Source organism: Sciurus carolinensis, chromosome 1, assembly GCF_902686445.1.
Source record: "Sciurus carolinensis chromosome 1, mSciCar1.2, whole genome shotgun sequence".
Taxonomy (NCBI): Eukaryota; Metazoa; Chordata; class Mammalia; order Rodentia; family Sciuridae; genus Sciurus; species Sciurus carolinensis.
This window is the reverse complement of record NC_062213.1, coordinates 40,350,524-40,376,773: the sequence shown is the minus strand read 5'-3', so window position 1 is coordinate 40,376,773 and position 26,250 is coordinate 40,350,524. Positions and strand designations below refer to the sequence as shown.

General features: G+C 39.2%; 3 protein-coding genes and 1 non-coding gene across 5 annotated transcripts in view; 2 read left to right on the top strand and 2 right to left on the bottom strand.

The window, feature by feature from the left end:
- Positions 1–15,990, top strand: part of Matn2 (matrilin 2) — a 144,776-nt gene extending 128,786 nt beyond the window's left edge. The window contains exons 13-19 of one of the 2 annotated variants that reach the window (XM_047555740.1): positions 1,717–1,839; positions 5,598–6,011; positions 8,466–8,618; positions 9,667–9,738; positions 10,105–10,182; positions 10,547–10,645; positions 12,198–15,990. In XM_047555740.1, coding sequence (XP_047411696.1) covers positions 1,717–1,839; positions 5,598–6,011; positions 8,466–8,618; positions 9,667–9,738; positions 10,105–10,182; positions 10,547–10,645; positions 12,198–12,253 — 995 coding nt within the window. In that variant the 3' untranslated portion in view covers positions 12,254–15,990. Of the gene's footprint in view, positions 1–1,716; positions 1,840–5,597; positions 6,012–8,465; positions 8,619–9,666; positions 9,739–10,047; positions 10,183–10,546; positions 10,646–12,197 lie in introns of both variants that reach the window. The other variant, XM_047555731.1, reaches the window with a different exon arrangement.
- Positions 15,991–16,331: 341 nt separating this feature from the next.
- On the bottom strand, positions 16,332–18,649 carry Rpl30 (ribosomal protein L30). Its single transcript, XM_047555744.1, has 5 exons — positions 18,631–18,649; positions 18,468–18,520; positions 18,074–18,219; positions 17,208–17,338; positions 16,332–16,436 (listed from the first exon to the last, which is right to left on the bottom strand). Exons 2-5 carry the CDS (start codon positions 18,486–18,488, stop codon positions 16,387–16,389), a joined length of 348 nt encoding a protein of 115 aa, XP_047411700.1. The 5' UTR covers positions 18,489–18,520; positions 18,631–18,649; the 3' UTR covers positions 16,332–16,386.
- LOC124968586 (small nucleolar RNA SNORA72) lies at positions 16,665–16,796 on the bottom strand. The gene has a single exon (XR_007105778.1). It is a non-coding gene; the product is annotated as a small nucleolar RNA SNORA72 (small nucleolar RNA).
- A 5,655-nt stretch (positions 18,650–24,304) lies between the features above and the next one.
- On the top strand, positions 24,305–25,989 carry LOC124963228 (cytochrome b-c1 complex subunit 7-like). Its single transcript, XM_047522829.1, has one exon. It carries the CDS (start codon positions 24,839–24,841, stop codon positions 25,166–25,168), a length of 330 nt encoding a protein of 109 aa, XP_047378785.1. The 5' UTR covers positions 24,305–24,838; the 3' UTR covers positions 25,169–25,989.
- Positions 25,990–26,250: the final 261 nt, after the last annotated feature.

Sequence of the window (26,250 nt, the reverse complement as noted above, 5' to 3'; positions counted from 1 at the left end):
CTTAAGATCTTCAACTGATTGGATGAAGCCCACCCACATTGTGGAGGGTAGTCTGCTTTACTCAGTCTACCAATTTAAATATCAGTGTCATCTAAAAATTACCTTCACAGTAACATTTAGACTGGTGTTTGACCAAAAGACCTGCTAATAAACCCTAGCTAAGATGGCACATGAAAGTAGCCATCACAATCCTCGAGGAAGAGAGAGATGAGGACACACTAACTCAATGAGGCATTAGAAGAGCACCCAGCAGGTATTTGTCTCCACCATGAGATTCTGGCTGTTAGTCTTCCTTTTTTGTGTTTGTTTTTTGTGGTACCAGGGATTGAACCCAGGGGCACTTCACCATTGAGCCACATCCCCAGCCCTTTTTATTTTTTATTTTGAGCCAGGGTCTCACTAAGTTACTTAGGCCCTTGCTGGTTGCTGAGGCTGGCTTTGAACTCTTGATCCTCCTGTCTCAACCTGCCCAGCCACTGGGATTACAGGCAGCCCTTGTCGGGTTTTAACAATGTCTACTTGATTTGGTAACACTGTGCTCGGTGGACAGAAGGGTCCTTTCTTAGGTAAGGCAAAGTCAGTCCATTTGCTTTTGAGGATGATTTGGGGGGATTTCCTGTAGAAGCATTCCCCATGTCAACACAGCTGGGTTGGGGTGGAACTCATTGCCCTCATTCTTGCCTCAGGAAGAGGGCTCCTACCCGTAGCAACAAGTTGTGTGGACAACCAGCTCCTCACAGGCCGTGGAGCCCTGGCCCGACTGTAGGCATCTCCCCAGCATCCTGGGTATTAGCTCACACTGAAGTTTCCCTTCTTTGGAGACCATGTCCGCACTTCTGCCCATTATGTCTGCCTGATCCATTTGTTCCTGCTTTTACTTCTGTGAACATGTGCATAATACCTCCCGCCACCACCACCACCACCACACACACACACACACACACACACACACACACACACACATATACACGCACCATCTATTCACTCAGCACACTGATTGCTCAGTAAGTTGAGCTGTTTTGCACAGGGCACAGCTTCTACCTCTGGAATTTGATCACTAAGTCATATCCCACCATTCCTGTTTCCTAAAGGGCTCTGTAGTTGTTGATTCCAATTTTGTGTCGGGCTTCTCCTTTTAAAGGGCTAATGACAGGAAAGAGTCAAAGGGTTATATGCTATGGATCAACCGAGGAGGACTCAGGAGACACTGCCTCAGCTGGGACACTGGCTTGCTGAATGACCTCAGGCAGCTCAGTGAAACTCTTTGGGGATCCATTTCTTCATTTATCCCTTGGGTAGAACTATCCCCACCTTTCTCCCTTCCCAGGAGGTGGTGAGAATCAAAGGGCTGTAACTATTTTAAAATTTCAGAATAACCTCACACATGACAATGTTCATTAGATTAAAAAAAAAAATGGAGCATTTAGGATCTCCATGGAGAGAAATCAGAAGTTAAAACTCACTCATCAAACAATTCCAATTTGATAGTAAATCTAAGACACCCAGTCACCTGTCTTTCCATTCAGACTTCTGGGAACTGGATTTTCCTGGGAGGATCTTCTCTCTGATCTTGGCCTATCCAAGTGTGAGACTAAAAACGATGCCATAAAGTGGATTTGCACAGATTTATTTTTTTCAAGTGGTTTATTTCCTCACCCTCTCCTCATGTGACTGTTCATGCCAGCTCGTCTCTGCACCTCCCCATATTTTCCTCAGGGAAGGACGTCTGCAAATCCACCCATCACGGCTGTGAACACATTTGTGTCAACAGTGGCAATTCCTACATCTGCAAGTGCTCAGAGGGATTTGTTCTAGCTGAGGATGGAAGGCGGTGCAAGAGTAAGTGATGAGAACTTGGCTCTGCTTTCTCTTGGTTTTGGAGCATCTGCTTTTTGGAGTATTTTCAGGCACCTCTGCTTCCCCCATAAAGAAGCGTGTGTGTGCCCAGAGTGGGGATGGGTGTAACTGTAGCAGCACCTGCGAAAGCACTTTCGGTCTTAGCCGACAGTTCATTATCAGCCAAAGGCTAGAGTGATCTTTGGCTGAGGAAAAGTATCTGGCTGGGAGAGGTAGGACTCTGCTAGTTCTGTGAATGGTACTTTAGGAAAAGAGAGATGAGATGGATCAAAGTTTGGAACATAAATAAATAAAACCACCAAACAGCAAAGGAAGTCTTGAGAGAATTATTTGATAATCCCAGAGAAGCTCTTTTTAAACATGGCATGCAACCTAAAGATCATAAAAGAAAACAGGGAAAATACATATTAAGAGATTACAACTACGATACTTTTTTTTTAACCTATTAGTTATCAGATTTCACAAAGTGTGATGGTTCCTATGTTGGCAAAGGTAGGTTGTAAAAGGCAATTATAAACAGATCAGTGGATGTCTGAATTAGTACAACTGTTAGGAGGGCAATTTAGCATATTTTAAATGCAGTTCTACCTCTAGGAATTAATCCTACAGATGTGCATGTGTTCACCAAGGCATATACATATGAATATTTTGTACAGCATTACTTGTAGCAGCAAGCAAACTGGAAAAAAGCTAAATGTCCACTCTTAAGAGTTTCATTAAGGGCTGGATATGGGAAGTATGCCTATAATCCTAGCAACTCGGGAGGCTAAGGCTCAAGTATTGCAGGTTCGAGGCCAGTCTCAGCAATTTAGTGAGGCCCTAAGCAACTTAGTGAGACCTGTCTCAAAATAGAAATGGGGAATGTGGCTCAGTGGTTAAGCACTCCTAGGTTCAATCCCTGGGTTAAATAAATTATGGTACATCTATACACTAGGATTTGATGTAGCTCTTACAAAGCTCTAGATATACTGCTGAGATATTATAAATGAAAAAAGTATAGGAATCAATAGTTTTTATTATGTTACCTTTGCTGTATGTTGTGAAAGACTCTAACATACATATATATGTCCTTTTGAAATTTTCGAGTTTTTTCCCATGCACATATATTGTTTTTCAGAAAATTTAAAGGAATAAGATAAACATGACAGAAAAAATAAGCACCATGGTGAGGGAATTCAGTTCCATATCTAGCAATAAATAAAGGATGAAACTGGGAAACTTTATAGAAAATAAAAAGATATGAGTTACCATTCAAACACCAAAATAACTATCTCCTTGTTCATGATTTAGCTGACACCCCTACTCCAGGGACAGACATGAGCGAGAAGCTACAGCTCAGCATGAGGACAAAGAAACTTTCTATTGGGGAAGATGCATTTAGTTCAGAGAGTGAACTTTGGGGTAGAATGCCCACTCGTACTATGTGTGTGACCTTGGTCAAATTATTTAACTTCTCTCAGTCTCAGTTTCCTCATCTGTAAAATGAGGATTCCAGCCCACAGAGCTAGAATGAGGAATACATGAGACCCTGTGTTCCAGTGCTGGTATACAGAAAGTGCTCAGTGAATGATTACTGTGGCAGTCATCACAAGCAAAGTAGTCTGAAGACAGGGTTTCGGTGGTGGGGTAATGAGTTCTCATCAAGAGAGGGGTTCAGGGCTGGGGCTGTAGCTCAGTGGCAGAGTGCTTGCCTAGCGTGTGTGAGGCACTGGGTTTGATCCTTAGCACCACATAAAAATGAAACAAAATAAAGTCATGCTGTCCATTTACTACTACAAAAAAAAAAAGAGAGAGAGAGGCGGCAGGGGGTGGGATGGGGTTCAGGCCACAGCAGGCCTAGAGTAGATGACCTGCTAAGGTCTTATCCAACCCTGAAATTCTAGAACCCTGTGAAAATTATGTTCTGAAAGCAAATCACTCTTCTAGTACAGTCACAAATTAACTACCAAAAAGAAAATGCAAAGAAAGTATGACTGACCATCCTGCAAACAAGTACCCAGCAAGTGGGACTGAAAGCAAAGAAGGATCTGGGTGCTTCTCGCCCTGATGCTTTTCCACTCTCCCTGGCATTCCTGTCTCTCTGAGAAGCCTTCTGTGTAGTCCTCGGTGGAGGCTGCAAGCACTTGTTCTGTTCTGTAAGAAAAGGGTACAAAGGGAGGAGCAGAAAGGAATTTTTGCTGCTGGTAAATTGCACCAGTATTTCTGAAATCTGCTGGAGAGGCATGTGCATGCCAGCTGAGTCTTTTTCTGGTTGACTCAGAAAACAAGTTATGAATATAAATGAAGCTTTGAATTAGACTTTTCCTCTTTTGCTAATAAAGAATCAATAGGTTGAGTAACGAAGACAAGCACTTAATGGAGAAAGAGAAGAACCCCAACCCCCCACTCCCCAAGGTCCACACATACACTATTACATTAGCATGTTATACCAGCCAGGCACAGAAATGTGTCTTTACTGCTGGTATTGTTGTGCTTCACTTTGAAAGATTAGACAACAGCTTGATATATAAAAGAGAATGTTATAATAATATACAGTAGTCTGTTTGAAATGAGCTCATCCATTTGGGATCTGCAAATTTTTTTCTTCTGCAGTCCTAAATAACATCAACAACAAAACCCTCCCCATACCCAAATTGCTTAAGTATTCACATAAAAGTTTTTCTCTCTTTTACTGTCAACCATCTGCATTGCTCAAAAATCTTTGGTGTGTAGATACAGAATTCACAGTGAGCTTCATTTCTAAGTTTTAACAGATCAGTAGGGTGTGCAACCCACTACCCAACAGACACTGACTCATTCTTTCATTCTGTCAGTCAACATATATTGAACACCTATTGTGTGCCAGGCATTAGGGGCACAGAAATGAATGAAATGCAGCTCCTACTGAGGAAGAACTCACAGACTAAAGGAGGAGACAGGCATGTAATTCAAAATTATTGTTCAACGTGGAATGCTACATGGAGCATGTTGGACTCTAAGCAACTCGGCACCAGACATTTTGTCTTTGTCACAACCACAATCCTGCTGTGTCTGCTGTTTTGCACAAGGCAAATACTCAATAAATTTTTGGTTGAGTAAATTGATAGTATTACGGGTATTCAGAGAGTAGCTAATGCAATCTGGGTTACTAGGAAACCATTCTTGGAAGAAATGATGACTGAGCAGTATTTTAAGACTCTCCTTCTCCTTTGTCACTCAGCATGACAGCACTTGTGTGATGTCATCCTCCCAGCATGAAGTGATAGGAATGGCCAGGGTGTAGTCAGACCCTTACACAGTGTCTCTCAGACCTGGCTGTCACCCATCAGGGTACAATGTGGGACTGTGTGTTTTTGCTTATGAAAATCACTATTTTTAGCGATTTGACAAGCCAAACATAAAGGTATATGTGAACGTAATTGTCGCTTGTGACATTCCCAACACTTCTTGTCTGTCCTTGTCTTATAAGTACCACGCGCTAACTGATTGCACAACTGGAGCTCCGTGTCCTGTGTATTGTCTAACTAAAAACCAAGGTGGGGCTGGGGAGATAGCTCAGTTGGTAGAGTGCTTGCTTTGCATGTGCAAGGCCCTGGGTTCTATCCCCAGCACTGCAAAAAATAAAATAAAATAAAATAAAAAATAAAAACTAAGGTGGTTCTCCGAAGTAGTCATGTCTCCATTTACAGCACAATTCCTATGCTTCTACATAAATGATTTTTAATTATTTAACCAGATCAGTTTTCCTTTTGTTCCTATAGGGTGCACTGAAGGCCCAATTGACCTGGTCTTTGTGATCGATGGATCCAAGAGCCTTGGAGAAGAGAATTTTGAGATCGTGAAGCAGTTTGTCACTGGAATTATAGATTCCTTGGCAGTTTCTCCCAAAGCAGCTCGCGTGGGGCTGCTCCAGTACTCCACGCAGGTCCGCACAGAGTTTACCCTGAGAAACTTCAACTCAGCCAAAGACATGAAGAAAGCTGTGGCCCACGTGAAGTACATGGGCAAGGGCTCTATGACAGGGCTGGCCCTGAAACACATGTTCGAGAGAAGCTTCACCCAAGTCGAAGGGGCCAGGCCCCTCTCCACCCGGGTGCCCAGGGTAGCCATCGTATTCACAGATGGACGGGCTCAGGATGACGTCTCCGAGTGGGCCAGCAAAGCCAAGGCCAACGGTAATCAGAATGGAGATGCTTTACACCACTCAGGTTTCAAGTTTCTTAAATTCTACGTGGTCACAGCTGGCCATTACATTGAAATTTCTTGATTTCAGTAAGGCTTCCTGACAACCACCATCACATACCTTTACCAAACTGCCACCTAGAGACCTTAATGGGATCCCAGAGGTGTTAAAATGTTCAAGAAGTATGAGAGTCTCCCATGCTGGGAGTCTACCCAGCCCACACCCAGTAATGTGATTTACTACCCAATCTGTGAGCTCCAGATAGACTCACCCTGTACTTGCTATGTAACACAGACAAACATACAACAGTGCACTGGGACTGCACTGGGATTGTTGCTTTAGAAGCATCTGAAGAGCTTATTTAAAAAATGTGTTCATCTACATACATTTTTAAAAATACCAATGCTCTGAAAAGTGCAGTCACCTTAGGATAGAGAATACTTTTGTATTTGCAGGAAGCATAGTTAGCTTTTGAGAAAATCAAAATGTTGGGGAAGGTGATGATGAGTAAGCTATTGTTGCTCAGTAAAGCTCAGTCTCTTCTCTTGAGGTTTTCCTGATCTCATGTATAATGCAGGCAGGGACTTGAGCGTTTCTTCAGTTGTGTAGATGTGAAGTGTAGAAGAGTGTGGCCCTTGGCAAAAGACAACCCAGAAGCTAGGATGATTGGTAGAGACAGTTTATAATGAAGGGTGTGGATTCCTCTGGGAAGATGAGGAAACTTGAGGTTGTGAAGCTGTGTGCTTGCAAGCCACCTCCTGTAAGTACTTCTGAGGGCACAGCAGGTCCCCTGATGGGATAAATGGGATGCACAGAACACTGCCTCGCCCAAGACTTTGTGGGCCCAGTGCCTAGGTGGGACTCAGCATGTAGAAGATGTGTGACAAACACTTGCTCAGTAGTGAAAGTGCTCCCAGCTGCACTGGTGAGCCCCAGTCCTCCTATAGCAAGGCCGGTTCACACTGATCTCAACCACTCTCTTTGTGAAGGAGGCCATTTTATTGACATTGCTTACTGCACTATCCACTCCTTTTTTTCCTTGCCTAAGAGAGAGGGAGCCAGAAAAAGTGTCCAGCTCTGAATCATCTGGGTGGACTGTAAAACTGGCTGTTCACATTAGACTTGATTACTAGAATTAATGTCTAACCCATCGGCTCCTTTAGAGCCTGCATTCTTAAAATGTATTTGGGCAAAGCATGTGGTTAGAAACAATGATTAACCCTTTCATTTGACTCATTGAGACTCATCTTACACTTGCCCCCCAAATCTCCACACATTACCCAAAGGCAGGTGGCAGGAGATGTTTGGTTTTTCAAACAAGGTTTATCAGAAGTGACATCCTCACATGAATTTAATTACTTCTATATATAGTTAACACAATCTTAAAATAGTTACCCTTTTTAGGAAGTTATATATAAAGTCATTGGGCTCCTAGATAAATATGCTGACCGTGGCTGCTGAAGTTACACAGACTTAGAACAAGTCACAACTCTCACCTCTTGCATCTCAGGACCACTTTTACATGCATTTAAGAAATATTGTATAATAAATTAGCCAGAATAAGATTATCAGTGCTGAAAACAGAGCTTAATTCTTGTTGTATTTTACTTTCAAATGAAGAGTACAGGAGGGAAGGGAGTAGAATGATTAATGTTTTATAAAAGCTTTTGGAACAAATTCATATCCGTTTTGAAATCTAATGTTGAGCCAGGTGCATGCATGTAATCCCAGCAACTTGGGAGGCTGAGGCAGCATTGCAAGTTTGAGTTCAGCCTTAGCAACTTAACAAAACCCTTTCTCAAAACAAAAAAAAAAATGGCTGGGGATGTAGCTCAGTGGTAAAATACCAAAAAACAAAAAAAGAAATCTAATGTTGACATTTAGGTTGATTCTCTTGACTGGGAGATTTCCAGTGATTTGCAGATTCTCCTCTTCGGCTTACTATCTGCTCGCAAGATTGTGTCCTCCCAAGAAAAACCAGGCAGAAAGCAGTTTCACTTGGCCCTACATCACTTAAGGTTCCTATTCTGTACCTTTGAGAAGTAGAAACTAGGTTATAAGATCAAAAATTATCATGCTTCTTATAATTCTTCCAGAAGAGATTCCCATTTTAGCCAGCAATAATAGGTGCTCTTTTCTACTTACCCAGAAGGCTAATTCAGGGAAAAGTTGCAGATTTATTAAATAACTCTCCCCAAAGCTGAGCAATATCTTGGGTACCTTAGCTCCCTAACCTCTCCCAGATGTCTCACTTCTCTTTAGGGTCCCTCTCTTTTGTTCATAGGGCCAAGGCAAATTGGTGGGAAAATACAAAGAAAGAGGTGTTGGTATGGACCCCTCAATCACATCACTTAATATTTAGCTGACTTTGGATGTAGTACACACAACTTCCAGATCGGAGATGCCCATCCCTAACTACTTCGTTCTTACCTGTTCTGCTCCCTAGGTATCACTATGTATGCTGTTGGGGTAGGAAAAGCCATTGAGGAAGAACTACAGGAGATTGCCTCTGAGCCCACTGACAAGCATCTCTTCTATGCGGAGGACTTCAGTACAATGGGCGAGATAAGCGAAAAACTCAAGAAAGGCATCTGTGAAGGTACTATAGCAGATCTAGGAAAGGCCCGCATGAACCCTTGAGAGAGGATTTCTCAACCCATTCTTTCAGCATGTTCAAGAAAGTGCCTTCTGGTGGTCAGGGCCAGTGGTACTTGGAATCAGTAATCACAAAAAGGGAACAGAAAAAAGAGAGGGAAAGACAAAAGTGATAACTACCACTGCTTGAGCACTTGCTCTGTGCAGAGTGGTGTGATAAATGTTCGGAGGTTCTGGCATATTTAATCCTCACCAAAACCCTAGAAAAGTGATCGTGTAAGCAGGAAACAATCATTATATAAACCAGGAGAGAAGAGATGCAATTTCAAAATATGCCTGTAATTTGGAGTGGAAAGGGATGGTTGTCCTTGCAAGCTCACTGTTGGAAATTTAAAGAATGCCTTTTTACGTGGACTACTGGTGCGTACAGAACATTAGACTGCCCCTTCGAATTCAAATGTTGTTTTGTATCCTTTTGTCCAATCCACTAATTGTGCCAAGTAGGCTTGCACACAGCAGTTCTGTCCATTTTTCCTTCCACTCGTGCCCTAGGTTCAGTCACCTTAAAAATCCAGTCTAAGTGATGTGTCTTAATCCTCTAAAGGAAAAATCTCTGAGATGAAGGGGGACCAGGGAGGGAAGGCCTTTCAGATTCCTGTGAGTAGATCACGTGTTGCCTCTTGGCCATTTTGTTCACATTGAAATGCCTTGAGTTGGGTTGCTGGTATTTCAAATTGATTCTTCAACAAATTTAACCATTTCTTCTACCCTTCATTCTAGATATGAGTTTTTTGTTTTTTGGGAGAAGGTGGGGGAGCATTCTTTAGAAGCTGTATTTAAGGGGAGCAGGCTTCTCTACTGCCCCAAAGTGGTCATAGATTATCACAGTAAACAACTGTTTTTCTGGGAATCTGGTATTACCAAATAAAACCAAACCAAACCAAACCTGGGTTATGGCAGGTAGGTAAGGAGTTGGTCTGAGACCAGCTTCCTTGAGCACGTGCATGGGTGTGGAAAACTGTCATCCCTTTTGGTCACCTCTTTCCACTCAGCTCTAGAAGACTCTGATGGAAGACAGGACTCCCCAGCAGGGGAACTGCCAAAGAGGGTCCACCAGCCAACAGGTAATTTTTTGAAACAAATGTTTTCAGAATCTTTGGTGGGTGTTTCTGCCATGGTTTCCCTTCTGATAAAAGATGTAAAGAAATTAAAGTAAACTATGTTAACTGAGGCCTTTTTTCCTATAACAGACTGGAGAGATTTGCTCTATACTTTTAAGTCATACTTGGTAACAAGTAGCTCTGCTGACAGATTTTGCCTCAATGTCTCAGGAACTAAGTGGTAGGAATAGCAAGTGCCTTATTGTGCTGCTGGCTACTTTAGACCATAATGGTGTTAAGCAGGTTTGACTTCACTTTTCTTTCTCTTTACAGAATCTGAGCCAGTCACCATAAATATCCGAGACCTACTTTCCTGTTCTAATTTTGCAGTGCAACATAGATATCTATTTGAAGAAGACAATCTTTCACGGTCTACACAAAAACTTTTCCACTCAACAAAATCTTCAGGTAATTCCAAGTAAAATAATGACTACAATTTGATAAGGCATTTCAGTTTGCCAACAAACTTGGCTTAAAGGAACTAGGAAAGAGGAAAAGAGAAGAACTTAAGTAGAATGAGAACTGAAAAAACAAAACAACAACAACAACAAAAAAAACCAGTAGTCTTATACACTAACCCACAATTAAGGCCTATTCCAGTGCTAGAAGCATATATAGCCCTTTCCTGATATTTACTTCACTGGATCTGGCTGTGTGGAAAATTGGAACATGTCTTTCACCATGGTTTCCTATATATGCTGATTTAGTCCTATTATTTTGTCTGGACATTTGGTGGATGACAGAGGTGAACACTTTCCATCTGCTTTCTCAGGAAGCCCTTTGGAAGAAAAACACGATCAATGCAAATGTGAAAACCTCATAATGTTCCAGAACCTTGCAAATGAAGAAGTAAAAAAATTAACACAGCGCTATATCCTTTTCTAATATTATGCTCTGTATAGAATGCAAAGAATATTACCCAAAACTTACAAATGCTCTGTATGGCTTTTATCAGGTGAAATTATTCCCAGGAAGTCAAGAATAGTGAACTCAGGAAAAGCTTTTTCTTTTCTTTCTTTCTTTCTTTTTTTTTTAAAAAAGCTTGCCATGCCAGCACAAGGTCAAGCCAAGCTTAGTGACAATAGTCAGGCAGGCATTTAGTTGCCATCTGCTGTTCTAGAAGGATTAGCAGAAATGTTAGTCAGTCAGTCAATATATAAGAAAATAAAATAAAGAACTTAATTCCCTCATGGCTACAAAGATATGTACTGGATCTGAAGTGCACCAAAGGTACAGTATCTTTAGATAAAGAATGTAGTAGACTGAAGAGGTTTCAAACTCAATCTAAACCCAAACCTTTTCTTTAGTCCTGAACAGCACAGCAGCCACATTTGGATTCAATGTGTAGTTTCTGAAGGATTTTTTTTTTATTGGGCTTTTTCCCCTCATTTTTTGGCAGCAGATACCTTTATATCAGCACTCTAGAAGATGAAACATTCTACCAAGGGAACAGCCAGATCCAATGATTCATTAAAACAATATTATAAATAAAAGGAATGCTTTGGGATAATAGAGAAATAAGGATTCTGTGCTTTAATACATTGATCACATTGCCAACTGCTCTGAACTTAAAATTACAGTAAGCTTACTAAAGCTGGCTGATATGTATCTCGGCATGCATCAACCAGTCTATAGGGAAATGGTTTAATCCTGAACTACCTCTGGGCCAAGGGGCTTGTATAAAGAACAACAGTACATAGCAATTCCCCTTCTAAAAGCTACAAACAGGCTTCCCTAAGTAAAACAGAACAATCTTTTTGACAGTGGACAATGAATCTAGGTTCCCATTCTGCCAAAGGGGAAGGTAGAGGGCATTAAGGAGCTTACCGAGAAGATACTTGATTTTAATGCCTCTTCTTTTTCCACTCCATCTCTTAAGGTGTGCTTCACAAAAGACTAAAGAAGTTATGTATAAAAAGAGCGTAAGTCAAATTCCTTGGTGAAATCATGGGTGAAAACTCCCTTTCTTCTCTTTTGACTTTATATTTTACTTTTCAAGGCCTTATCCTTTCATATTCTTCTTTACAACATCCCCAACATTATCATTTCTGGTTCCCAGAAGTGTGCTATAGCAAACTCATTTACAAGCAACAGGGGTATGAATGGAATTAAAAATATGAATCAGTTAAAAACAATTTTAAACTATCTCTTGAGTTTTTGTTTGTGTGTATAATGATTATATATAGTAGTGGGATGGCTATGTTTTTAGAAGTGAACTTAACTTGAACTATAATTGTCCTGAAAGTATGTTAAATGAATTTATTTAACTTGTAGGTCAGGGTGTTTAAATACTTGACAGAATTCTTTTTTTAAAACTCAAAGCCTTTTATATTTCAAACAAATCTTTATTTAGATAAATTGTTGTATTAGAATGTAAATGAACATATGCCATTCAAACTCCTCTTCCTTAATTTGAGATTTACTAGAAGAAATGACACAGAGAATGGAAGCCTTGGAAAATCGCCTGAGATACAGATGAAGACTAGACACACTCCACGTATCCTTATGTCATTGTACCGAGGATTACAATGGAACAGCACAGAGCTCCAAAGCTCAGGCTGTTAGGTCTATAATGTGGTGAAGTAAAACACAACCAGTAGAGGAAGCTGGTTTGCTATACGAAGACAATAAAATACCAACTTGTATAAATTTATTTAGGGGGGGGAAAAAACTTCAGAATTTTAAAATGAATTTACCATGAGAATAAGCTATGCAAGGTATTTTGTAATGTTCTGTGGATATAATTTGCTTCTGCCTCATCCTGCCTTAGTGTTGCAATCTCGTTGACTTCAAAATATTTTGCAGTCTTATTTCTTAGAACACTGGCCACAGGAAATGCTAACTTTTTTGTATTGGACTTGACCTTGATATATGTATATGGATGTATGCCCAAAATGATAGGACATATGTACTTGTGTAACAAGTTGAATTTTTTATACAATATTAAAATTTACTTCAGAGAATAGCATCCTGTGCAAAATTCTGTAATTTAACTTTAAATGCAAAATATGTATACATGAAAATGGCCAATATATACATTAAAAAAAGTTTGATCTCAGTGATTAGGAAAATGCATGGTAAAACAAAACCAATTTTTATTCCACTAGTGGGGCAAAGATGAATGTTTGGCAAGCATTAGTAAGGATGTGGAACTACAAAACAAGTCTTATACACTGCTAGGAAGAGTGCAAACTGGCAGTCTCCTTTGGAGAATAAATCTGCCTATGCTAAATGAAAATGAAAATGCACACACCCCTGTAACTGCAGCAGCACTCATAGGTTTATTACTCGATGATTTCAGCACATACATACAAGGAGACCTGTATAAGAATTTGCTATAAGAGTTTGTAAAAGCCACAAACTAGCAACAACCTAAACATTATCAGAAGGGGAACGGATATAACATATTAACATGTATATTTAAGTACAGAAAATATTCCGGAGTGATATACATCAAATTAGGAAAATAAGGAAGTGAGAACAGTCAAAAGAGTCAACCATGTCAGCTCAAGAAGACAAGACATTGAGCAAGAAACACTGTTTAACAACTTCAGGAAAAAACGTCATCCTTCCGCAAGGAAACCACTGTACTTGAGTCCAAGTGATGGCTTATAAACAAAACACCTTGATTACTTACACTGAAGTATCTCAAGACAAGTGTTTACATCAGAATGACCACCCAAAGGGCAGTGTGGCAGAGTGGGAAGAACTTCTCCTAAGGTCTCCATCTTTATCTGAAAAACCCATGATTCTTTCCAGGTATAAATATTGTAACTCAAAATACTAAAACCTTGAGTTTATATCTGACTAACCCATTTGACCCTAAAAATAGACATTTTCATTAGGAAATTGTATTGATTTGGGTTGACATTTTGATATAACCAGTTCAGGCACTATACTGTTTGCTCAGTTCGACTTTACATTCTATTGTATTCAAGCTCCCTCTAGTGGTTCAAAACTGTTCCTCCCCCTTTTAAGTATTAAATATTTCTACAACTTGGTGGAGGCAGGAAGCACAGCTTCATGGAAAACTGGAAAACAAAGGTTTCCAACAAAACCATCAAAATGTGCAGATTAATTCAAGACATTTAACTTAGATAATGACTAAAATATGAAAAATTTGTTTTTGCCACTTTTACATGAAGGGTTTTGCATTCCACTTTCCCATCATTTATCACCTTGATTTCATCTGTTAAGATGGAGGTAATAGTACTGTCATGTGTTGTCAAAGGATTAATTGTATATACACTTAGTAAAAGGACCCAAGCCTTTCAAATGCTCAATATTAGCTATTATGTTTTTATTCTTCAGCAGTCAACAGTATCTGACCCAGAGATGGTACTTTTAAGTGTATGCTGAGAATGAAATTGTTTCAGCTTTTGTGCTGTTAAGATTCCCTCCCCTGTATTTTCTTTTGAACAAAACAGGAGGCAGTAAATTTAATGGTAAACACACAAAACTACTGAAAAAGTACTATCAGATGAAGATAAAATTCTGGACAGGCACAAGCTTAATAAAATTGCTTAAGCCCTAGAAAACATTATTCACTCTAGTTTTTGATAAATGACAAAGTTGAGTCCCTGCCCTCTTAAGACCTTAGCTTAGTGAGAGGCAGATATTAATGCCATATAAGTTTTTAAGGTAACTCAGTCACCTAACCTAGACTGGAAGATGATGTTGAGCTTGTCTTCAGAACAAGTACAGGTAGGCCCAGAAAAGAAAACAGGAAACCTGATGCTAGTGCATGCAAAAGGGGCAGTAAGTCTAAGGGAAGCTGGTAGTTGTATATCTGAGAGCAAATGGAAAATTACAGATGATCATCTTCCAGATTACCCAGCTAACTGCATTCGTAACCAGCCTCAAATTTGGTTTCTTCTCTATAGCCTTTTGCTCCTGCCACCATCCCATACCAACTCCAATTGTTACACGACAGCCAATCTCTTAATTGGTACATCTATCTCTACACCTAACAAAAGTAGAGGTATGGAGTAAATTTAACTGGCTGGAATTTTCTGCATTTCCTTTTGTTTTAGAACCAAACACATTATTTTTATTGCAACCAAAAAAGAAAATGCCACTTTAGACCTTCCTGATGGCATTTCCTCCAGCAGCAGTTTAGTGGCACTTTATCTCAGGTCAGGGAAGAGTGAAATGTTTCCTATCAAGTTTTAAACTTTTCTTTGCAGAATGTGATTGTACAAAAAAGCACATGTAAATGTAGAAATCAAATAATCTTTTTTTTTTTTTTTTTGGGTGCTGGGGACCGAACCCAGGGCCTTGTGCTTACAAGGCAAGCACTCTACCGACTGAGCTATCTCCCCAGCCCCGAAATCAAATAATCTTAATAGCACATTATCATTACATAGAAGACCCTAGAAATCACACTTAACCATCATTTCAGAATGCCTACAGCCAAGATGGAGACTAATTCTAAAAGCCAAGTCATTGTCATTTGACACTTCTATAGTCTCCCTCAAAGTCCAGCAGACTGCATAGGGTATATATTCTATTAGCACCATTCAACTGGTAGGTAAATCAAGATGTCAATATTTCCCCCCAAATTAATTCCTCTTAACGTTCCAAAGTAGATTAACATTATGTGGGGAAGGGGTGCCATGGGACATAATTTTGGGAGATATGGTATACATTTTCCCCAAAATCTCAACAGCAAACATACTTCATGTTTTTCAGGACTAAATGATATAAAACACACCTCAGCAATCTGACACTTCTGAAGATCTGGGCTTATTCTTAAGTCATCCACATACATTTCTTCTATGCCAATCATTGAAGCACCTCAGGAAAGATGGATCTTCATTGAAATTCAATAGTTTCTCAGCCTATGACTACACTATAGATGGGGAAACATTTCACTTAATCCTTTTACTACTCAGATTTGGTAAATTTTAATTCTAGCTGTTTAACCTCAAGGCCTCTCAAACACGTTCAAATGTAAAAACCCAAATAATGTCTGTCCTAAGACTAGAATTATGAAAACTAAGTCTCTTTAACAATCTAGTACATAGGCTGAGGTTGTCGCTCAGTGATAAGAGTGCTTGCCTAGCATGTATGAAGCACTGGGTTTGATTCGCAGCACGACATAAAAATAAATAAAAAGTCTGTCAACAACTAAAAACTATATTTAAAAAAAAAAAATAGTACATGAACATCCTTAATCTGAAATGAGACATGGTCTAAAATCTGAAGTTGCCATAAGTAGAATCTTCCATCACTTCAAACTATTTATGTATAAAATTATTAAAAATGCTGTATGTAACACACAAATGAATTTTTGTATTTAGACTCAGGTCCTATTCCAAGATCTCATTATGTATATGCAAATATTCCAAAATCTGTAAAACATTTCTAGTCCCCTGCATTTCAGGTAAGGGATACTCAATGCTTTCCCTTTAGAAAAACAAGAAAATGGAAACTATCATGTATAAGTCTTTACCCCCAAACTCTTGCCATATCCAATTTCCCGCTCTGCCTCTCTAATCCTACTTTCAGGAAAGTGTAAGGAAACAAAAAGACACAAAGAAAATAACCAAAATGGATGCAATTTTTAAAACAAGCTCTGCCATGTTTTATTAAAGAAAAATGTTGTGTGTTTTACTTTTCACCAGTCTGTTCTGGCATGCTTCTAATGATATCAGAATCACCTAGAAAATAAAAACAGTAATTTTACAATACATTTAATGGCACTGATAGAAACAAAAATTCCCCCTATTTCAGTTACACGTTCTTTAGACAAACCTGCAACTTAGCATTGAATATTTTCAAGTTATTATACTACCTGTACTATCATTTTTCTTAAGGTGGATCAAGATAATCTAGAATCATAGCCATTATATGGTCCCACAAAATGATCATATAATAAATCAGATTGGGTTTATCACCAGCATTTATAAAACCAGACCCAGGGAAAGAACTAGATCTGGGGACACATGCATGGTCTTAATATAGCGAATGTTTAGCCTGTCCTGATTATTACAAAATCAGAACAGCGAGAATATTCGCAGTATTTTATGAGTTAGCTAAAAATTTACTGGTTCAAAACATAACACTTTTTTTCTCCTCAACCTAATTTTACCTGTCCGTTCTCAGGCAACAAATAAAGATTACTTTCTTTTACTATTTCACCTGATTATTTCCCCCATATAGTTTCAGTTTTTACCAACTTCCCAAGTCATTATTCTTTTGATGCTTTATCAAGTGAAACTCAATCTCAAAGTAAAAAAAAAAAAAAAAAAATTAATTTATAACAAAAATTGCAATGAACTGTCATTCACTACCAATTCTCTGCAAAATAAAATTACAATTATCCCTTGCTATAGCCAAATTCTCACAACCTGAACTCAGGAACCAAAGACATTTATATCACAATAAATACTTGATTACAAAGAAAAAATGATTTTGATTTTAAAATATACCTGGATCAATGATAGACAGTGTGCACACTCTGTAGTATTTTCCGCATGCTGTGCCCAATTCAATATTATTGCCACTGTAGTGGTGGACACCAGTTTTGGCCAACATGGCATAGTACTCTATTTCAGATTTCCTTTAGGAACCAAAAAAAGGCAAATCAGTAACAAGTGACTAACAGAATAAAAGCTACTCCTTATCTTATTAGTTGTAATGTTGGTGAGACGTTCTAATTAAACTTACTACTCTTGAAAATATATGGAATAAGACCCAACATTCCAGGTTCTGCCAATAACCAGACGCTACATGAGATTCTCTGAGCAGGTTATGCATTAGCATGGAAAATCAAGACAGTGGGAGATTAATCATATGGTTAATACTCTGCAAGTTCCTTTAGCTTATTTACAATACCTACCAGATTCACTTTCAAAATAGTGAGTCCAAAATGAATCTGGGTATTTATGATATCTATGATACCCTCCAACTTTGTTGTCCAGCCTGAACTTTTTTACCTGGTTTCCCATACTACAACAAATATGATGAAGCATCTCAAAGCTTAAAGAACGATGAAAAATGGCAGAATATAAAGTAGATGGAAAAACAAATTATACATCTGTGCTTCCTTCAAACTTTGACATTTTGTGGTATTAGCCTCCTTCACACCTTTCTCCCCAAAGCAAGCACATGACAATGGGGCAAAAATTAAGGGCCAAACATCAAAACAGCAACTGTAATAATTACTCCGCAGTTATTGTTTGCTTGAAAAATAAACTTTTACACAAAACCAAATTTATGCTGCTCAGATTACATGTCTGGACATTCGTTCATGATGAATTTGCAATCGGGAACATCCTGAAGTTCCCTCCATTACCTTAAAGCTGGACAGTTGTTGGCGAGGATGACCAATTTCGCTTTGCCCTGTCTGATCATCTTCAGAGTCTGTTTGTACCCCAGCACATACTTTCCACTTTTCATAACAAGTTGGAGCCTAGAGTTGATCGACTCCAGAGACTTTTTCTACAAAGCAAACATTTAGTACGAACGTGAAGGCCTCATTTACAACCACTTCAAAACCAGATCTAACTTTCCGGAATCGAGCCTCTTAATAAAACCTTTTAAGTCACCGAGGGGCTCTCAGGTTCCCCTCGGTACCCTTCCAATGCCAGTGGGCATGCTGCCTCCCCAGTATGCTCAGATCTGCCCGCCCCGGCCCAGACTCGTCTCTCCACGTGAATCGGCTTCTGGTTCCGGTCCGAATCACTCACCGTCTTCTTTGCGGCCACCATCTTCCTGCCTTAGATGTGGGACGGCCCCCAACCTAGAACACACAGAGGACAATACAGGAGACTTAAGATCCCATATTTTAACCGGCAACCAGCAGGGTTTCCCGAACTAACTAACCCTGCGGGCACTGTGGAGCTCACTCACCAAGATCAGCCGTCAAGATGGCCGGAGAGCTAGAAAGGAAGGAGTTCCCACAATGCAAAGTTCTTTACAGCAGAGCCCGGACGCTAGGACCGGAAGCGGAAACAATAGCAAACGGAAGGGGTGGAGCTGGAGGCGGCTGGCCGCCGTAGGTTGCTACGGATACCACCAGTTCTAATACTAGGCAGGCTGTTCACTTACATCTGTGTCCTTAAGTTTTCTGCCTTGTTATTGGATTTAGGCTACGAACTGCGAGTTTTGGAAAGGAGAAGTGTCGAACCTGGCAAGGACTGGCGAAACCCACTGAGAGTGTGGTAGAAGGGTCGCGGAGAAGAGGCAGCGGCGGCTACGACCACCGTCTTAAAGCAGCTGAGCTCATTTTTGCGCGTAAGCGTGGCTCCTGGGGAGGCTCCCGGAGGACTCCGGTGAGCCGCCTTTCCAGCCTCTACCCTTCGCCGAGCCCAAGGGGCTGGGTCTACTCCTCTGCGTTCACCCAGGTTGCCGGTCCTTCGGAGAACGGAGGCTTCACGCACAGACTTCCCAAGACTTTTTGTGGCTATGTTAGAATGACTTTCGGAACCGAATTTGCACAGAGAGCGATAAAGAGATCTACTTAAAAAAAAAAATAGATTTTTGCCGTGAACCTTGGAGCTTGTTATAAATGTCCAGTGACTGATTATTCAAGATATTAGGCACTGAACGTTCCCACCTTCTCACAGACATCAAAGTAAATAAATAAAAAGTAAAATCTGCCTGGTGCGAAGGCGGGGACCACCTGTAATCCCAGCGACTCGGGGAGACTGAGGCAGGAAAATTGCAGGTTGTAGATCCTCAGCAATTCAGCAAGACCCTATCTCAAATAAGCAATAAAAAGGACTGGGATGTAGCTCAGTGGTAAAGCGCCCCTGGGTAAAAAAAAAAAAAAAACAAAAAAAAAACAAAAAAAAAACTCGCAAAATCAGACCTGTAGGTAAGCAATTTGTGTTATTTTGCCCTGGAGGATGGGAGAGGGAAGGAACACACACACACACACACACACACACACACACACACACACCCTATGAAATGGTATGAGACAGTAACCTTTTTAATCTCAAGTTTACATTCTAGTGTATTGTCAGAGCTAAGACCAGAACCCGGGTCTGTAACTTAGATCTTTAAGTTTATTCAGGTATGTGGCCACTTTGAGGTGAATTTAACCTAACGGTAAAGTTAGATTATCATACTATTTGCTTTAATATTTAAGACATTAATTACTGTAATTTTGTGCACATCCCCATATTTTTCCTCATCTATTTCTATAAGCATACTAAACTTTTTGTTTTTTATTATTTCTAAAACTAACAGATAACTAGTCCTCTGATTTAGGACTTAGGTGCTACCTGATAAAGGCTAAAACTCCACCCTTGCTCCAACTTTTTAAATCCTGTACTCTTTTTCTTTTCTGATATTTCTTGTGATTGTCATCTTATTATGAAAAATGGAATCATCCACTTGAGAGCACTTTCCTTTACAATTCAGTTCAGGTATAGTTTGGGAATGTTTAGAGTCTTCCATTCTTTTTATACATTCAGCTTTGTATCTTCCCCCCCATTACCATCAAACATTCTTGTTCAGTGCTTGAATCGCAAAAATCTATACACTACTCTCAAGGGACTAATAGTCCTGTTGATAAGACAAACCTATAAGTAGACAGTATAATTTTAATTGCCATGCATAATATGAAATCATTATTACAGGCGTTCTGTGTTTGTTTCACAAATGATACCACGGTACCAAGTCCTGTGTTAGGTACTGGTCCCTTAAGATGGCTTCAGAAATCTTGTAGTCTATGTCTGAATAGCAATAACATGTTTATTCAATTTAACAAATATATTTGACAAATTCAGCCTCACTTTAGGAACTAAGAATATATAGATGAAAGACATTAAAGAGTCCATTAATCAAACTAGACCTTGAAGGACAGAAATACTAAGAATAATGAACTTTTGTATAGACTTTAGTGTGCTTCTTACAAACTTTAACTCATGATTACAATACATCAGGCATTATTAATCTTATTTTACAGAGGATAAAACTACAAAGAAAATTGATTAAATAATTTATCAAAGTTAGGCCAGGGCTGAGATTTGAATTCATTTAAATCAAGACAGGATGTTTCCTAGCCAGATAAGAACAAAAGCAAAGCTGAAAGGACATAATTAAGAGAGTAGCTAGTATAGCGTGGCTGGAGTACAGCATTTGTGAGAAGGAATAAGAATACAAAAAAAGAAGACTTAAATGTTGTAATGATAGCAGCTTGGGGTAGAGCTCAGTGGTACAGTATTTGCCTAGAATGCACAAAACCCTGGGTTTGATGCTCAGCAACACACACACAAATTTAAATGTAATAATTATGTGAGTTCAATTTACAGTAAATTTTTTAAAAAATAATTTTATGCTCAAAATCTTATTCTAGACTTTTCCCAGCAATTTATTTAAATCCCAGGAGATGCCTTTTCCATTGCTTCAGAACCTTTCAGGGATACTCCCTTGATTTTCAGCATTATTAGAAGCAACATGCTGGTCAATGATTCCATTGCCAGTAGAAGTTGAAAACAATGAAGACACTAATAGTTTTTGTCACCAGAAAGATTAAAATTAGATAGAGTTAGGGAAATTGGTTCTTTTGAATGAAGGATTGACGGTGTGACAAAACAAAATGAACATATATAAGCATTTTATATAAGGAGACACAGAATCTCAGTGACTTCTCTGGACAATGATTAGAGGTTGGAAGGAGAAAGGGAAAATCTTATTCCCTTCTATGTATTCAAATATTTTGGCCCAGTAATTGGACTTTTAGAAACCTATCCTACAAAAATGTTCACACTATTGCTCAAAAACATATAAAAAAGGATATTTTATTTCACCATTATTTTACTAGCAAAAGTATCTTAGAAACAATATCAAATGCTCATCATTCTTAACCAGTATATATATTTGCATAGGCTTAGAAAAAAGTCTGGAAAGCTAATCATCAAAACTTAACTGGGAGAGAAATTAGAAGATAAAGGGGAGAAGAAAGGACCTTTTCTTTTTCCTATGTATTTCAATACTGCTTAAATTGTTTTACAGTATATATTAACTGTTAGTACATTGAGAGTTCCCTTTTAATAATGTTCTTTTTTTAATATTGTATTTTTGAATTGGTGTCTTGCAAAACATGAATTATATCTCAAAGCAGTATTTCTCAGTCTGGTTTCCAGGTCACAGGAATCAAAACCACCCAGAACTCACTTCTAGGGTCACATTTGTCTATGGAAGAGATGTATGTGTGTGGGATCTTGGAATCAATTTAATAAGCAGCCTAGAAGACTCATAGGAATCCTAAAATTTGAGAAGACCTAAAGAATGAGATAAGATGTTTCTGAGGCATGCTTGCTTAGACAGATACAAACTAAGTAATAATGATGCCTTGCACTTTTGTATTGAGCTTTGGACTTTCAAAACATTTTATAGGGGCCGGGGCTGTAGCTCAGTGGCAGATCTCTTGCCTAGCACGTGTGAGGCACTACAATGGATCTGATCCTTAGCACTGCATTTAAAAAAAAAAAAAAAAAAAAAAAAAAAAAAGCAAAAGCATGCTGTCCAAATACAAACAAAAAAATTTTAAAGAACTCTTAATATTTATTTTCAATATTTTAATTTTAATTGGCAAAAAATTGCATTTACTTATGGGTTACTATGTGTTTTTTTTTTTTTTTTTTTTTTTTTTTTTCAGGGCCGAGGACTGAACTCAGGGCCTTGCATGTGCTATGCAAGCGCTCTGCCACTGAGCTAAATCCCCAACCCCTGATATTTTGATATATGTATGCATTGTGGAATAATCAAATCTAGCTAATTAACATTGCCTCACATGCTCATCATCTTTTTTGTGCTAAGAATATTTAACTTAATCTGTTAGCAATTTTGAAATATACATTACTAGTTATAATAACTGCATTGTGCAACAGATCACAAAAATGTATTCCTCTTGTGTCACTGAACATTGTACCCTTTGACCAACATCTCTCTCCATTCCCTCTCACCTGCCAGCTTTTTTGACCACTATTCTACTCTCTTCTGAGTTTAACATTTTAAGATACTATCTATATGTGAGTATACAGTATTTATCTTTATGTATCTGTCTATTCCACTTAGCATAATATATTTAGGCTAATCCATGTTGTTCCACATGACAATTGTTAATTCTTTCTTTACAGCACAATGATATCCTAGTGTGTGTCTGTGTGTGTGTGTGTCACATTTTTTTATCCATATATCTGTTGATGGACACAAGTTGTGTTTTAATAATTCACTTTCTTCTAAAAAAATCAGAACAGCTATTACCTGCATTTTAGAGAATTATTAAAGCACTTGAGACAACTTTTCTGAGATGCTCTTTGTTATGTAATACGAAGTTTCTGTCCTTGCTATACTTTAAAGAACGGATTGCTTTCTTCCCAAGTTCTTACCATGGCATGGGTATGTTAAAAAAAAAAAAAAAATCTTGTTTACAAAATTAGTTAGCTGGCCAGATTTCACTGGTGGGCCATATTTTGCTGACTCCTGTGTTAGAAAATTACTACTACTGTTATTAAAAATAGTTACTTTATGGGGTTGGGGATTTAGCTCAGTGGCAGAGTGCTTGCCTAGCACGTGCAAGGCCCTGAGTTTGGTCCTCTGCCCTGAAAAAAAAAAAAAAAAAGTTACTTTATGTCTCATAGAGAATGTTCTCACTCCAAAGAACTGTATGTTGAAGTATTTGGTGGTGAAATGTCACGATGTCTTTAACTCATTTTCAAATGGTTCAAATATATGTAGACCTAGAGGATAGGTAGGTAGAGAAAATGCAGCACAGTGTTAACAATTGTTGAATTTAGGTGGAGGGTATACAGGCATTCATTGTTCTATTCAACTTTCTGTAAGTTTGAAAATCATCATACTAAAATGTTGGTAAATGCATATGCTTTGAGAAAAGACTGCCATTTGGATGTTATAACTTCTGGATGTTAGCCTGTAGCATTTCAGAATATTTTTGAAAAATACCAAGAGGTTACTGTGAAAGGACAAAATTAACACAAGGCTCTCCTTTAACAAAACTGCCCCACCCCATGTCTTAACACTCTGGTGGCACCTGCATTTCTTGTTTTTTCTGGGTTTTACTTGCCATGAGAAAAGTGACAGACTGCATTTGTTGTTAGAGCACATGGATACTAAGTTGTTATGGTTTGGATACGAGGTGTCCCCCCAAAGCTTCTGTGTTAATGCAGGAGGTAAAATGATTAGATTATGAAAGCTATAACCTAATCAGCTTGAAAGAACTATTTTGAATGGATTGAGTGGTAACTATAGGTAGGTGTGGCATGGCTGGAAGAGATGGGTCACTGAAAGTGTTCCCTGGAAGTTTTCATCTTCCTTTTGGCCCCCTTCCCCTTTCTCTGTCTGCTTCCTGGCTGCCATGAGAAGCAGCACTCCTCTGCCACACCCTTCAGCCATGATATTCTGCATCACCTTGGGCCCAAAGCAACAGAGTCAGACAACCATGGGCTGAACCTCTGAAACCATGAGCCCAAATAAACTTTTCCTTCTCTAAGTTGGTCTTGTCAGGTATTTTGGTCTCAGCAATGTAAAGCTGACTAACAGAGAAATTTGTACTGAGAGTAGGGTCATTGCTGTAACTAAACTGACTAGGTTATTTAGAAGCCTTCAGTACTGGTTTGCAGGAGAAGTTTGGAAATGTTTGGTGATGCAGACTGGAGAAGCCTCAGTTGTAAGCATAGCTAAATGGATAATTTGAGTGGGAGCTCCGAAGGCCAGAATGCCAATAGGAATTCAGAGGAGAAGGAGGAGTCAATTGGAATTGGACTAGAAACCATTCATGTAGTAGTCTGGCAAATAACTTGGCTACACTTAACCCATGTTCTAAGACTATGTGAGGCCAGATTTAAAGGTGATGTACTAATTAATCTGGCAGAGAAAATTTCAAGGCAGCATAGCAAGTGGTGGCATGAATATTGCTATTAGATTTTAGACAGGTTTGCTGAGAGAATTGGAGCAGAAAGCAAAAAAGGAAGATTTTGAAAGCTTGCAGTTTGAACAGAAAAGTGCATGTAACACTGGAGCTGAAGAAAGTGTGGTTAGTGAGAGATTACCACCACTAAAAAGAAGTTAAAGCTCCCAGGTCAAAATGGTGACCAGGTCTGCTATTGCAGCATCAGGCCGGTGGTTAGATGGTATTCGAAAATGGTATGCTGCAGGATTCAATAAGCTAGGATTAATGCGAGATGATACAATATATGAGGATGAAGATGTACAAGAAGCCACAAGAAGGCTTCCTGAGAACCTTCATAATGACAGGATGTTTCTCATTAGGAGAGCCCGGGACCTGACCATGAGGCAACAGATCTTGCCTAAAGAGCAGTGGACAAAATATGAGGAGGATAAATTCTATCTTGAATTGTATCTCAAAGAGGCTGTTCAGGAAAGAAAAGAAAGAGAAGAATGGGAAAAGAAGTAGTCATGTAATTGAAATCTGTGGATATAGCTGTCGTCATAATATTTTTAGGAAGTCTGTTAAACCTGAAACACACAACTTAAAAATTATTTCATCTGAATATATATTACTTTAAATAAATGTCTATCCTAAAAAAAAAAGTTTAATGCTTTGCACAGAGGAAACAGGAAAAATGACTTGAGGGTATTCAGAAATTTGCCAGACCACACCCATCACAGGGTCAAGGGTATAATAGTAAAATCTTATTTTAGAGACCATGGGGGCACCCTGCCTGCATGAGGATCCTAGGAAATTGACTCACCATGACCAGATGCCCAAGAACTCTAAGGCCCCTGCAGCCATGGTCTGAGGGGGACTTAGCCAGCTTGAGGTGGCAGCAGACTTTGGCTTCATTCACATGGTACTGCAGAAAGCAGGATCTTGGAGTTAGAGGGTCATGGAGACTTCTCAAGGTTTCAAAGGAAGACCTGGGAAATCAGGCAAAATGTAGCAGGGTTGGAATCCCTATAGGATGCCCCTGAGAGGGTGATGTATAAAGCTGTGAAGGTGAAGCCAAAGCTGGAATGAAGAACCCAGGAATTTAGAAATGCCAGTAACATGGAACATCTGCTGAGGAGAGCTGCTGGCTGCAGACAGAGGGCAGGCTTAAAGAGGCCACATGGGCTGCAACTAGCAGGGTCAAAGGCAGCAGAGCTGCCTAAGTCCTTTGGAGATCACATCCTGCCACCATGTGCCCTGGATGCTGGACTTGGAGCTACAGGATCAAATGTTTGCCCAACTGGGTTTTTGTCTTGTTTTGGTCCTGTCCCTTCTTTCTATGCCCCTATTCCTCCCTTTTGGAATGGAATTTTTACTTGGTGCCATTATATATTTGATGTATATAACTTGCTTTTGATTTTTTTTATCAAGAATTTTCAGAGGTATAATCCGTGGATTAATCAACTGATATGGATTAACTGGGTGGTAACTGTAGGCAAGTAGGGTGTGGCTAGAGGAAGTAAGTAACTGGGAGTATGCTTTACAGTTTATTTTGTCCCTACTGAGCACAGCTTGCCAGTCTCTGATTACCATGTCCTGAGCTGCTT